We start from the raw sequence: 13450 nt of genomic DNA, 5'->3' as shown, positions 1-13450 counted from the left end.
CAGGCACCCTGAGGTGGTCTCTTTAAAGTTTGGAACTTGCAAATTGCTTTGCCACCACTAAACACCTCTTTTCAGTGAGCAGATTTAGTCAAGTGTTTGAGCCAAGAAAATTGAGGACAAGACTCTGTTTCCACTGACATTTATTAAGTATGAACTTTGTACCAGAAGTTGCATAAGACATGCTTACATTGCCTCATTTGGGCATAATAATCATCCAGGGGTGATTGGCTGCCTATTTTATAGCTAAATAAATGAGGCTCAAAAACCTTGAGAGCTTTGCTTACAATCCCAAGTCAGTTGCAGAGTCTGAATCTGAATTCAAAACCATTGACTTGAACTCTAAGATTCTCTGGACCCACAGTGACCCTGTTCAAATGCACCTGTGAGTTACAGCCTGAATGAATGCCAGCCTCTCACTGGCTCTTTGCATCCTGACAGCATCATCACGGCCTGGGAACCTGGCAGAAGTCTCTCAGCACAGGAGTGTTTTGGAAGCTGAACAGTGTATATAACAGAGATGGCACATGCTTCAACACAACTCATACACAAATGCATTCACTTCACCAAAGACTGATGGAACACGGCTCATTGTTTTAAAGAGAATGTACTGTAGGGGCACCTGGGTGGCTTAGTCAGTTAAGCGTCTAACTTCTGTTCAAGTCATGATCTCATGGTTCCTGAGTTCGAGCCCCGTGTCAGGCTCTGTGCTGACAGCTCAGAGCCTGGAGCCTGTTTCGGATTCTGTGTCTCCCTCTCTCTCTGACCCTCCCCTCTTCATGCCCTTGTCTCTCTCTTCTCAAAAATAAATAAATGTTAAGAAAAAAATTTTTTTAAAAAGAATTAAACCAATTGGGGGCGCCTGGGTGGCTCAGTCGGTTGAGCATCCGCTTTGGCTCAGGTCATGATCTCACTGTTCGTGGGTTCGAGCCCCGCGTCTGGCTCTGTGCTGACAGCTCGGAGCCTGGAGCCTGCTTCGGGTTCTGTGTCTCCCTCTCTCTCTGCCCCTCTCCCACTCATGCTGCGTCTCTCCCTCTCTCAAAAATAAACATTAAGGGGCGCCTGGGTGGCTCAGTCTGTTAAGCATCCGACTTCGGCTCAGGTCATGATCTCCTAGTTCGTGAGTTCGAGCCCCGCGTCTGGCTCTGTGCTGACAGCTCAGAGCCTGGAGCCTGCTTCCAATTCTGTGTCTCCCTTGCTCTCTGCCCCTCCCCCACCTGCACTCTGTCTTTGTCTCTCAAAAACAAACAGACATTGAAAAACAATTTTTTGAAGACCATCTACTTCAGCATTTTCCCAGAGATCAGGGAGCAGCCATAACTCGAGCCCCAGGCTTTCCAGAACTGGCTTCCTTCTGTCTCTTGATCAATTTTAAATCCTGCCACAAGATAAATGCTGCCTCCCTCCCCCTGCTGATAAGCAGCACGTTCTTCAAGATTGCCTGTTCACTGGAGCACTGGCTTGAGAAAAACATGACTTGAAGGCGCAGCTACTGGGGATGGGGTAAGAAATGACTCCAGGGTATCACAAAATCCGGGGTATCACAAAATCCAGTGGGATCCTGCAGTCCATGCAAGGATCTTTCTCTCAGATTAAAAGATACTCTGGGGTGCTGTGGAACACACCAGACCTCGATGCCCCAGGTTTCAGGTCATTTACCTCCACAGATAGAAAATATGTGGTCTGAGGGGCTCCTGGGTGGCTCAGTGGGTTAAGCGTCCAACTTCAGCTTGGGTCATGATCTCATGGTTCATGGGTTCGAGCCCCATGTCGGGCTCTGTGCCGACAGCTCAGGGCCTGGACCCTGCTTCCTCATTCTCTCTCTCTCTCTCTCTCTCTCTCTCTCTCTCTCTCTTTCTCTCTCTCAAAAATAAATAAACATTAAAAAAAAGAAGAAGAAGAAAATAGGTGGTCTGAGATGAGGATTCCCGTAGAAGAGAGAAGCAGCCTGGTCCTGCATGAGTTTTATTAAGTTTATTGGTGAGATGCGGGAATTAGAGAGGTAAGACCTGAACAAGGACAGGAACTCACATATTGAAGGCACAAATCCCTTCATGGATAAGACCAATCTCCAGGGCTACTCCCAGCTCTGTAAACGTGTAGGGGCCACGCAAGATAGAACCCGTAACCTAGTGTTTTGCCTGAGCTGCTGTTGCTGTAACAGGAGACAGTCTTTGTGGGTCTGTCGGTGGCCCTGTAATCTCATGAACCCAGGCAGCCTGTGGCCAAATAACTCCCTAAGACCAGGCTGTGGAGGGGGGAACTGCTGAGAGAGACCTTTCTCTGCAAGGGGCTGTGCAGGCCAGGGAAAGATCTGGCCTTCCTGGCAACGCTTCAGGAAGGGGAGCCTGAGTTAGGGAGTCTCTTAGTATGGAGGCAGCAGGATGGGCTAGAATCCAGATTCTGAATGAAGGAAGACTAAGGCAGGAGGTAGAAGAGAGGGATTGTCAGTGGCAAGGAAAAGCAAGAAGGAGACGATGATAAATGTGATGCAGGAGTTTCCTGGAGAAGGGAGTCCAGAGGAAACCAGGGTGAGGTGGACAGTGGGGAAATACACTTTCACTTTATCTTGTGGTTTTCTTGGTGGGGGAGCTCAGAGCTGAGGTCTTCCCCTGGGCGTCCTTGAATTCGCTTGCACTGCCCAGCCTGGTTTTGGCCTCTCCGCGGGGGCCACAGTTCCCACTGCCAGTGACACAGCCCCCGGACAGCATGCCGTAACCCCCTGAGACAGAGCTGGGCCGGTAACCAAAGGTGCCAGAACCGCTGAAACCAAAGCCAGCTCCTGTGCCCGTGGTCCCGGCCACCGTGCTGCTGATGACTGCTGTGGGGGTGGAGGGAGGAGTGATAAGTGTATGTCCCAGGACAGGGGTGACACCAAGTCCCCTCCAATCTCCCACCCGCAACTAGCTTAAATGTCTCCCTCTTAAGCAAACGCTTCACATCAACTGTGGACTCTAAGGATATATGCTCAATTCCTGAGCAGCTCAGGCACTGGAAAAACTAGCCCAGATCCCACAGGATCCCCAAATTGGGCGTGTTCTCCTTCTCTGAACAAACAGGAGTACCAAGAGTGTCTCCTGAAGCATCACATAAGCCAGTAGGGCTCTCATTTAACTTTAGAATATGCTCTTAATTTTTTTCAAAGAACTTCCGGATTGCTTGATTTCGGGAAGGTTTGCTGGCCTGTCTTAGGAGACCAGGCTGACCGCTGTGGAGCCAGCACTCACACTGGTCATGCACAGCGTGCCTGAGCACAGGTCTCTGCTTGCAGTGAGGAGGTGGGCTCTTCCTGCTCACAGCTTCCATCATGCAGGAGAGCTGTCGTGGGACGGGGGAGGCAAAAGAGGGTGGGCTGAGAGTTTTGTCCCAGCATAGGTGAGATCTCTGGGGAAGGGGCCCATGTGAAATATCAGAATGTGACGGGAAGCTGCCAGTGGGAGCTCCACGGAGGAAGAGGGAACAGGTCTTAGCGAGGAAGGGGGTTGTGACCAGGTGATCTACCAGGCAGAGCCCATGGGGGCCCGGAGGCAGGCACCCATTTCCTCTGTGTTCATTAATGGGCTACAAATATTCCCCCAGAGGCATGAAATACTCACAAATGCTCACAGAATTGGTGTGTTCTCCAGACATCCTGTGCAGAGAGAAAAGGGGAGGTAAGTCTCCAACGCTTGGAATCCAAGTTCCCCACACCGCAGCTTGAGATCATCAGCCACATGAGCCCAGCCTCCACGAACCCCTCCAACTGGCCAGATGTCATCATTGTACCTGCATGTCTCTGCTCTGCCCCGCCCCCCAATCTACCCTTCCCTCGTCAGACACGTGCCAACCTGCAAACTTGGGGCCCCCAACAACAGCACCTCTCAGGGCCCCTCCTCTGGGTTCCTCTTTATCCCATTTCTTCATTCCTGGGAGGCTACTGCCTGAATAAACACACGTGTGGAAATACTGGCATCAGAAGGTGCCCCTAAGGAAATAACCGTCTGATTTTAGGACCAGTAACTTCTCCTCTGCTGGTCTCAGCACTACAATGGAGCTCAGAACAAGCTTTTCACATGTCAGTGTTTCACGTACCCCACTCTGACGTGCTATGAACCTGTACGACTCACACCGTTATATACTTAGTATTTTTCATGGACTCTGCCTTTTATACCAAAAAAATGCATTTCTCTTAACAAGAAGTTTTATGGGGCTCCTGGGTGGCTCAGTCTGTTAAGTGTCCAACTCTTGGCTTCGGCTCAGATTGTGATCTCATGGTTTTATGAGGTGAAACCCCACATCGGGCTCTGCACTGACAGTGTGGAGCCTGCTTGGGGTTCTCTCTCCCTCTTTCTCTGCCCCTCCCCTACTCACGTGCTCGCTCACTCTCTCTTTCTCTCTTTCTCAATAAATAAATTAAAAAAAATTTTTTAAGACATTTTCCTTCACCAGGGTAAATAGAAAACCAACACTACCTGATCAAAAAGGATTAAAAAAAAAAAACGGTAGCAGTAAAAATAAGTATAATGAAAATAAAGCAGTTTAAAACTTTAGGGCTAAATATTGTTGCCTTCCCGAGGCTCTGAACCTGGGATCTAGTATCTCTTTACTTATAGGGATATTTGCAAGGGTCCGAGCGGTGTTAAAGACACAACAGAACCATCCTGAGACTTTCTCCCTGTTGTGGTCTGGAGACTGGCAGGAAAACTATAAAGGAGATTGCTGTCTCATTGACCAGATGCTGTTTAAAAGCTGTTTGTCATGACCTGAAAAGCATCTCCAGCCACTCCAGCAACCTCCCCCACACTCTGGGAAACTGAGTCAGAAAAGTCCAAAAGTTCTTCCAGCTCTAAGACCCTCCCCGCCCCCCCCCCCCACCTGCACTCCTCGCCCTCCAGCAGCTTGCGGTAGGTGGCGATCTCCACGTCCAGGGCCAGCTTCGTGCTCATGAGCTCCTGGTACTCCCGCAGCATCCGGGCCAGCTCCTCCTTGGCCTGGTGCAGGGCGGCCTCCAGCTCATCCAGCTTGGCCCGGGCATCCTTCAGGGCGCAGTCGCCCCGCTGCTCAGCATCGGCGATGGCCATCTCCAGGTTAGAGCACTGCGGGACAGGAAGTAGCATTTTCCCCTGAGTTCTAAGGGCAGCCACTCCAAGCCTCACTTCACCCCTCATCCCCCGTGTGCTGACTGTGGTCGGACCCTCCTCTGTCTGGCCCCAATTCCTACAGCAAAGCCACATCCATGGTGATAGATAGAGTCCCCTCAACTGGGTCAGGGGAGATTCTTACTCTTAGCCACTTGGCTTTCTGAAAAGAACTTTCCAATTGTTCCAGATTTCAGATGGGAGATAAGTGTGGAGGATGAGATCGGGGGCTCCACCTGAGAAAGTGGGTTCTGAAATGAAGGATGTAGAGTAGGAGAGAGGTCTGGGGGAGTATGTGTGATAGACCATTCACACCTCCCTGGAGAGTGAGACAGGAACTTCCAAAGCCCCCTTTACCTGCTTCTTCACACTCTCAATCTCTGAGCGCAGCCTTTGGATAAGCCGAGTCAGTTCGGAGATCTCATTCTTGGTGTGCTTGAGGTCATCCCCATGCCGGCCAGCTACTAGCTGGAGCTCCTGGAACTAGAAGGACAGGGGGCAAATCAGAGACCTTGACTCAGGCCTGGTGGAGCTCAGCCTGGCAGACCATGCCTTTGCCTTCAGAGTGTGACAGAGGTGGGTAGGGGTCCCCAAGTTCACCAGGCCTGTCAACAGCCCCCCCACTCAAACATCTATATGTTCATGGGATTTATTTGTTTGTCTTAAGCACAGTTCTCTCTGATGGTTACATTTGGACATAAGGACTGTTGAAAGTCTTCTTCTCTCCATACTGCAACCATATAACATACAACTCCAACTATGACACTGCTCTACTAATAGCCCTTCAAAGTCAAGATCAAATTCAAACCATGAGCATGGCATCAAGGTGCTTTGAGATTTGCATCCACCAGTCTCTCCAGACTCATCTTTCGCTACCCCTGCCCATCTGCCTCTACACTTGTGTTGAACTGTTCCCTAAATGTCCCTGTGCTCTCAAGTCTCTGAGACTTTGCATGAGGTTCTAACTCCACCTGGAAAACCCTTTCTCATCCATTTTCCCTTTTTCCCTAGCTAGTTCCAACTCAGCCAAAGCAGATCAGCTTCCTCCGGAAGGCCTTCAAGGCCTTCCTTGATCTTCCTTGATTGGGTGTACTTCTGGTTCCGTAGTTCCTACCACTCCAGTTCATAGATCTTACCACACTGTACTATAAGCACACCTTTCTGTGTCTTCCCCATCAGACTTAGCATGACTGGATGACAGGGACCTGTATTCTCTGTGACTTCCTGCCCTTCATAGCTCAGCTGGGCCCTGGGCTACTGGAACTGTTTCTGGGAATGGAGGAACATTGTGTGTGTGTGTGTGTGTGTGTGTGTGTGTGCGCGCGCATGCATACGCGTGTGTGTTGGTATATTCTGCTAGTCTAACACCACTAGCCATGAATTTGAGGTCATCTACTAGTTTGGGATCACTCCCGCCTTGATGTCATCCATTGAACAGTCAATAGAGAATATTTTAGTTCTACCCCAGAATCTGGCTTATGAGGAACTTGGAAAAGTGTGACACTCAGAACTCTGGTGACTGCACACTGCTTCTCTCTGTGTAACTGGTGCTTGGCCTTATGGGTTGTCATATCTGACCCTAACAAGGCCCTAGAGTCAGGATTCCTCTTAAAAATGCCAGGTCCCCTGGAAGACAAAGAGGCTTCTCACTATGTTCCTGTGTTTATCTTTGGTACTAATCTTGGGATGATAAACACTGGGGCAGGACAGGTGGTCTTTCCCTGCTTCTCTGCAAGTCTATGTGAGGAGGATGGCCCTCCCTACAAACGGACAGGGAGGGAGGCACTAATTCCCTAAGTTCTGACACCAAGCAGGCTCCTTCTAAAGCAAACAGACCAGTGTCCTTCTCCACTCTGTTCCTGGCCCATCCTAAGTCGTCACTATAAATGCTTCTTAACAGAGTCATGTCCTGATCTTTTGTCTGAACACTGTGGAATTTGTAGTCAGTCATCTAGATTCAAATCCAGCTCCATTTATTCCCAGCTAAGTGACCTTGGCAAATTACTTAAGTGCCCTGATCCCTGCCTTCTTCATCTTTGAAAGGGGAAGAAGAAGAAGAAGCCTTTCTAATTCTGTTGCTAGAACTACACTAATGAAACTCTGGTAAGGGCTTAGCTCCAATTGGAGACTTGCAGGTATGGATAACCCCATACTTCTTCTGGAAGGAGTTTGGGGTTAAGCACTGGCCACTGACAATCCAGAGTGCCTGGGCCACATGGCCGTCCCTGAAACTGGCTTGCAACAGTCACGTGGAGGGACTTGGGAACTGGAAACTTGGGTTTGAACACTTATCAAGGAGCCCTGGCCTGTGCTGTTGCCTGGACCTCCCTCTCTTCCTCCCAACCCTGCTGACCACATCTTTCTGTCCCTATGGTATCAAGGAGGCAGGGGGAGAGATAAGATAAGGTCTCAAGTGTGTGAATTTCCCCTGGGAAGGAACCCGATAAATAGCATGGAACAATTAGGAAGTTGCCATCTGATCTGAGAAACTAAATTATCTAAAGAATCATTTCCCCACCCATGACCCATTAAAGGAGTTAAGATCATACTCCCCCTTTATCCTTGTAATTGGACTTGAATGAAAGGTAGGAATTACCTGATCTCAGATGACATTCAAGAGACCCCCTAATTTATTGTAATTAATGGAAGAGTTGAGATGCTAACTACCCATGTTTTCCTCCCTCTCAGACTCAGTTCAAACCCCTCAGCCTTCAGGAAGTCAGTACTGACCTGTCCCACTTGGCCCCCTAACCTCTGTCTCCCCAGCATCCAGGACTCTGTTTATGCCACATTCATTTGCAATCAGCCATGGGTGTCTGTCAATGGCTGCCCCAGTCTTTGTGGATCAGTCCAAGAGCTTCATCTTCTCCTCCCTTTGGGAGTACCCCAGAACCCAGGACAGTGTTATGCTCCCAACAAATGTGTGGACCATTGTGGGCCATGGACTCTGAGGAGGTGTTCAGCCCACCTTGGTCTGGTACAAGGCCTCAGCCTCGGCCTTGCTCTTCAGGGCTATTTCCTCATACTGGGCGCGGACCTCAGTGATGATGCTGTCCAGGTCCAGGTTCCGGTTGTTGTCCATGGACAGGATGATAGATGTGTCACTGATATGGGACTGGATCTGAGCAATCTCCTACATGAGAAGGAAGGAAACATGAAATGCCATTTGTGGATGGAGGAAGGCCAAGGTGATGACCTTTTCATAGAGAGCCCCTAGACCCTCCCAAGTAGAGACAAGCTGTATTCTCCAAAGCCCCCCAGCCCAGATGTTTCAGTGCCACGTCTGAAAACTGCTGAATGCCGGGGCGCCTGGGTGGCGCAGTCGGTTAAGCGTCCGACTTCAGCCAGGTCACGATCTCGCGGTCCGTGAGTTCGAGCCCCGCGTCAGGCTCTGGGCTGATGGCTCGGAGCCTGGAGCCTGTTTCCGATTCTGTGTCTCCCTCTCTCTCTGCCCCTCCCCCGTTCATGCTCTGTCTCTCTCTGTCCCAAAAATAAATAAAAAAATAAAACACGTTGAAAACTGCTGAATGAGTTGGAAGCAGCCCAAGAAGAAAACAGCCCATCTATCTGTCACTTGAAACAGGTCAGGAGTCGAAAATATAGAGGAGAAACAACCTGGCCACCACACAAGAGACACTAAGGACACAGGAGCCCACATATGCTTGGCCAACAGGATCAGGCTTTAAGCCAGATGATCAGAGGTAGTAGAAAGGGTGTGAGGACTCCCCCACATTTATCCCTAGAGATTCCTGTTCAAGACCCAGGGAGACACCCCAAGTGGCAGACAGAAGACAGGCAGAAATGAGAATATCCTTAGCTGAACATCAGTGTATCAAGGACCCATGGCTTCCTCAAAGATGTGAGACTGTGACTGGGAGTCCCAGGCTGGGACTGATGGTCCACATAATTTGAAGGCAACAGGATAGATGTCATGCTTTCCTTTGATCTACATGCCCCCCAGCATCCAAATGCTGGAGATCCCCTGGCTCTTAAAGTTACAGGGAACAAATAGCCACTCATTCACATGGCTGTCTTCCAGAAGACAGAGTTAGGGATGGGGCTGGGGGATGGAGACTTACCCCTTCATACAGACATTTGAAGAATTTGATCTCTCCATCCAGAGCATCCACCTTGGCCTGCAGTTCCACCTTGCTCATGTAAGCCGCATCCACATCCTAAAGGAATCCAGAGACCCCCTGATATCGCCCTTCTTCAAGCCCAGAAAGTGCTCTCCCAGGAACTGACACCCAAGCACCAACACTGAGATGAGCTGCCCCCGGGAATGGAGTGAGGCCTCAGAGGGCAGGAACATAACTTCCACCCAAGACTCACTGCGAGCCTCTGGAACTCATCTGCCCCCATCCAAGATGGAATCCTGTTCCTCCCCCTATTTCTCAAAGAGAGGCTACGGGAGGGAGAGCTATCTCCTATAGGGGGTCATTTGGCAGTCAGAGCCCAAAGCAGCCACAGCACTTTGCCAGAGACAGGCAGAGCTGGAAGGTAAGCGTGCAGCCCTCCCCAAAGCACGTCCTGTTCCCCAAGCCAAAGTGGACATACCCTGGACATTGGCTATCCACATCTGGGCTCCCACCCATCGACGCCAAATATAAAAAGCTGACAAGGTAGGGGTGCCTGGGTGGCTCAGTTGGTTGGGCGTCCGACTTTGGCTGAGGTCATGATCCTGCAGTTGGTGGGTTCGAGCCCCGCATTGGGCTCTGTGCTGACAGCTCAGAGCCTGGATCCTGCCTTGGATTCTGTGTTTCCTCCTCTCTCTGTCCCTCCCCTGCTCATGCTCTCTTTCTGTCTCTCAATAATAAATAAATGTTAAAAAAACATTTTTTTTTAAAAGCTGACAAGGTAATGTATTCTAGGTAAACATCTAGGTGTCCCGAGATATCCCAAGCAACACATCCTTCCATCTTCTTCTGGCACTTCAGATCCTGGTCGTTCTACAAGGAGCACAGACCCCAGTTTCCTCTCTGTTACCTCCCCCACCCTCCATGCCCCACCACCAGGTGACAGGCATATATATGCACCTCCTCCTCACCTTCTTAAGCACCACAAATTCATTCTCGGCAGTTGTGCGCTTGTTAATTTCCTCCTCATACCTATAGGAAAAGCATCACATGAGCAAGGTATGTGTGTGTGTATTCTCATCACAAAAGCAGAAAAGAGGTGTCCACTCTATGTATCTTTTAGCAGCTATTATTCTACATCTTTGCAAATCTGTCCCACTCACTAGGACTATGTGGCCAGTGCTGTAGACAGGGTTTGAAAGTAACTCCCTCCCAGGTCAGGGGACCAGATGATTTTGGGTCTGGATTCCCCCTGATGCCTGGGGAGTAACTAGGTTCTTCCTCCTCCCATTCAGTGTCCAAATCACAGGAACATGCTGCTATCCCTTGTAGCCATGATTCTTGCATCACTCCAGCTTCCTGATACCTTGCTAGTAAACTCACCCCATCCCAAAGTGTGAATCTAAAGGAACCTAGAACTGTCCCCGGACAGGAAGAAGGAGCATGGCCCAAATGTCCAGGACCTGAAGACAATGAGAGAAACTCCAACTCCCTGACTTGCTGGTTTGGGGAAGGGGTGGTTCCTGGAAATTTGGGGGACCTCTGAGCGAGCTTAGGAGCTGAGAGGTTTTCTCAAGTGGGAAGCAGAAGGGAGTGTGCCAAGGAGGTGGCCACTTGCAAGAACAGCCCTACCACTGCCTGAGAGGCTGACTATCCGCTGTCCAGACTGCCCAGTCACCCAGAGAGGGCCCTCATCTTGCCAAGGCAGGGGAACTCAGGACGGGCCACTGTCACCCAAGCTCAGTGCCCCTGAGCAAGTGTCCCAGTGCCAGCTGGGAAAGCCCAGCTCTGGCAGGCCAGTCAGCCCAGGCATGGGGTCCTGCTCACCTCTTCTTGTAGTCCTCCACCACGTCCCGCACGTTCCGCAGCTCCGAGTCCAGCCGCACCCTGTCCCCGGACAGCGTCTCCAGCTGCTTCCGCAGGTTGCTAATGTAGCCCTCGAGGATGGGCTCTAGGTTGTTCTTGCAGTTGTTCAGGTCCAGCTGCTGTAGCAGCTCCCACTTGGTCTCCAGCACCTGGTTCTGCTGTTCCAGGAACCGCACCTGGGACCCAAATCAATAGGCACTCTGTCAATAGGGAGGGCCTGTGGGGTTTCCTTTCCTGGGCTGTGGTTGTGTTGTCCTACACTATATTAACTTAAAGCGTAGCCCTCCGGACTTAGAAAATGTCCCTCACACCCTTCCCCATCCAGGGCCCTTTGTCTGACTGAGGTTCTCTTTGTGGGGACAGCCTCTGATATTGGGCAGGGGCTCATCATCTTTATTTACCACTAGTAAATGTCTAAATCTGCAGGGACCTGTGTCCATGGGCAGCCAAGTCCCTAGATGTGTAAGCTGGCCTTGTACTGGCCTTCACACTCTTGGGCACCTCTGCTCAGGGCCAGGTAGCCTGGCCTGTGCTCTGCCTGCTCTCTGTCTCCTCCATCATGGCATCTCCCAGCCCAGCCAGAGGCAAGCACTCAGTTGACTGGGGATCTTGGGCCCTCCCATGTTGCTTTCATGTCCAACTCTCTGGTCTCAGAGCATTAATCTGGGGGAAGAACCAGCATTCTCAAGCTGTAGCTTACAAATACCATACCATTCCCTTATTCAAAATGGTCCGGTGGTTCCACATCACCTGCAGAGTCCAGTCCAAATTCCTCCTTGTGCTCTTCACCATGTGCCCACCCCTCCTCCCCCTCCTCCACCACTCACCCAATACTCACACAAAGGCAAGTTCTCCCCATTCTTCAAACAAGTCCTACCATGCTACACGGGACTTCTCCCTCTCTCTAGGTTTCTTTTCCCCACCTCCATCCAGTGAACTCCTATTCACACTTTGCCACCCTACTCACTGCCACCCTTGGTGAGCTTCCTCTGCTCCCCTGAGCTCAGGAAGTCTCTATTTCTCAAGGCCCTGCTACCCCTTTTTTCCTCAGGGGTTCTCAAACTCAAGTGGCCATCAACATCACCTGGGGGCTCCTGGGCCCCACTGCCAGAGCTTGCAATTCAGTAGGTATGAGTTGGAGCCTGAGAATGTTCATTTCTACAGGTGCCCAGATGATGCTGATGCTGCTGGTTCAGGGAAAACTTTTGAGGACCACTGCTCTAGTACATTGCTCCTCCCCATCTGCCTTCCCCCATAGATTGGGTGTATTATAGTCTATGAGTCCATCTTTCAACCAGGATCTGAGCTGCTCTGGGTCCCATGAGAGGAGAGATTGGGTCTCATGGCTTTATAGAAATCCTTGGCTGCCACGGGCCTCTCCTTTGTCTGGCTTCCTAGTTTCATAAACTGTCATTCTCCTACTTCTCAACTCTGAGGCCACTTGCCCTGCTTCTTGGGAACATTCCCAAATTAAGCTCCCTGGCTCTTCCTGCCCCTCTGTCCACCCCCACCCTCAGCCCTGACGTCCAGGTTGGTCCAGTTCCTCCCTACTCAGTTCTTGCTGTGTCTGCATCTTGGAGAGGCGCCTGTCTCAGATAAAAAGCCACCTGAGGGCAGCAGAAGTAGAAGAAGGAAGGGGGTCTATGCTTGGCTTGCTCCAAAGAGACCCACCTTGTCGATGAAGGAGGCAAACTTGTTGTTCAGAGCCTTGATCTGCTCCCGCTCTTGGCTGCGCACTTTCTGGATCTCAGGGTCCAGCTCCACGTTGAGGGGGGCCAGGAGGTTCTTGTTGACAGTGACCTGGTGGATGCCCCCTGGAGGGCACACAGTTGGACACACAGGCCCGAGGGCCACACTGCCAAACATGCTGCCAGCAAAGCCACTGGCCCAGTTTCGACCAAACCCATAGCCCCCTGCCCGCCCACTGCCGCTGGCCATGTTGAGTGAGATGCTCCGGGCGCCCCCCAGGCTGTAGAGGCTCCGGCTTCCAAAGCCCCCGCTGAGCCCTTTGCCACCTGCCCGATAGGAGGACGAGCTGCCCCCTGAGAGCACTGCCGAGCAGCCGCTGAAGCCCCCCTTGGCGGCAGTCCCCGACTTGTAGGTGAACTGGCGGTTCATGCTGGGGAAGCCAGAGAGATGGAATAATACGCTAACCCTTAGCTGAGATGCAATTCATGAGCCTACAGTCTCAGGCTCCCCCTTTATAAGGCTCAGGAGGGAACCACTGCCCTAATTTGAGGGTTTAGTTTGCCTGGCAGCAAAAAATCATTTTCTCCTAGCAAAATCAGAGACACCAGGTAAATAACTTGAAAATCCCCAAAGTGCTGGGTTTGCATGTCTTGCTCATGTAATTTGAGTCTTATCTAATTAACATGGGATAATTAGCCTAACCAA

General features: G+C 50.9%; 1 protein-coding gene across 2 annotated transcripts; it reads right to left on the bottom strand.

Annotated features, from left to right (window-relative positions):
- Positions 1 to 1956: 1956 nt before the first annotated feature.
- Positions 1957 to 13247, bottom strand: LOC131519544 (keratin, type II cytoskeletal 73). Of its 2 annotated transcripts, none has more exons than XM_058742678.1 (9): positions 12728 to 13247; positions 11018 to 11232; positions 10162 to 10222; positions 9194 to 9289; positions 8083 to 8247; positions 5472 to 5597; positions 4852 to 5072; positions 3594 to 3628; positions 1957 to 2815 (listed from the first exon to the last, which is right to left on the bottom strand). In XM_058742678.1, the coding sequence occupies exons 1-9, from the start codon at positions 13172 to 13174 to the stop codon at positions 2562 to 2564; spliced, it is 1620 nt and encodes a 539-aa protein (XP_058598661.1). In that variant the 5' UTR covers positions 13175 to 13247; the 3' UTR covers positions 1957 to 2561. The 2 variants fall into 2 exon arrangements, with proteins under 2 accessions (XP_058598661.1, XP_058598660.1); XM_058742677.1 differs by having other exon boundaries at positions 1957 to 2818; positions 12728 to 13246.
- Positions 13248 to 13450: the final 203 nt, after the last annotated feature.

This window comes from Neofelis nebulosa, chromosome 8 (assembly GCF_028018385.1).
Source record: "Neofelis nebulosa isolate mNeoNeb1 chromosome 8, mNeoNeb1.pri, whole genome shotgun sequence".
Taxonomy (NCBI): Eukaryota; Metazoa; Chordata; class Mammalia; order Carnivora; family Felidae; genus Neofelis; species Neofelis nebulosa.
The sequence above is the reverse complement of the archived record's forward strand: the minus strand, read 5'-3'. Positions and strand labels throughout refer to the sequence as shown.

Coding starts and splice junctions, on each gene's coding strand:
- LOC131519544 (XM_058742677.1), bottom strand. CDS start 13,174: ATGAACCGCCAGTTCACCTACAAGTCGGGGACTGCCGCCAAGGGGGGC. Junction 11,233..12,727: donor TTGCCTCCTTCATCGACAAG/GTGGGTCTCTTT, acceptor TTTGGGTCCCAG/GTGCGGTTCCTGGAACAGCA. Junction 3,629..4,851: donor CTGGAGGGCGAGGAGTGCAG/GTGGGGGGGGGG, acceptor CTCTCTGCACAG/GATGTCTGGAGAACACACCA.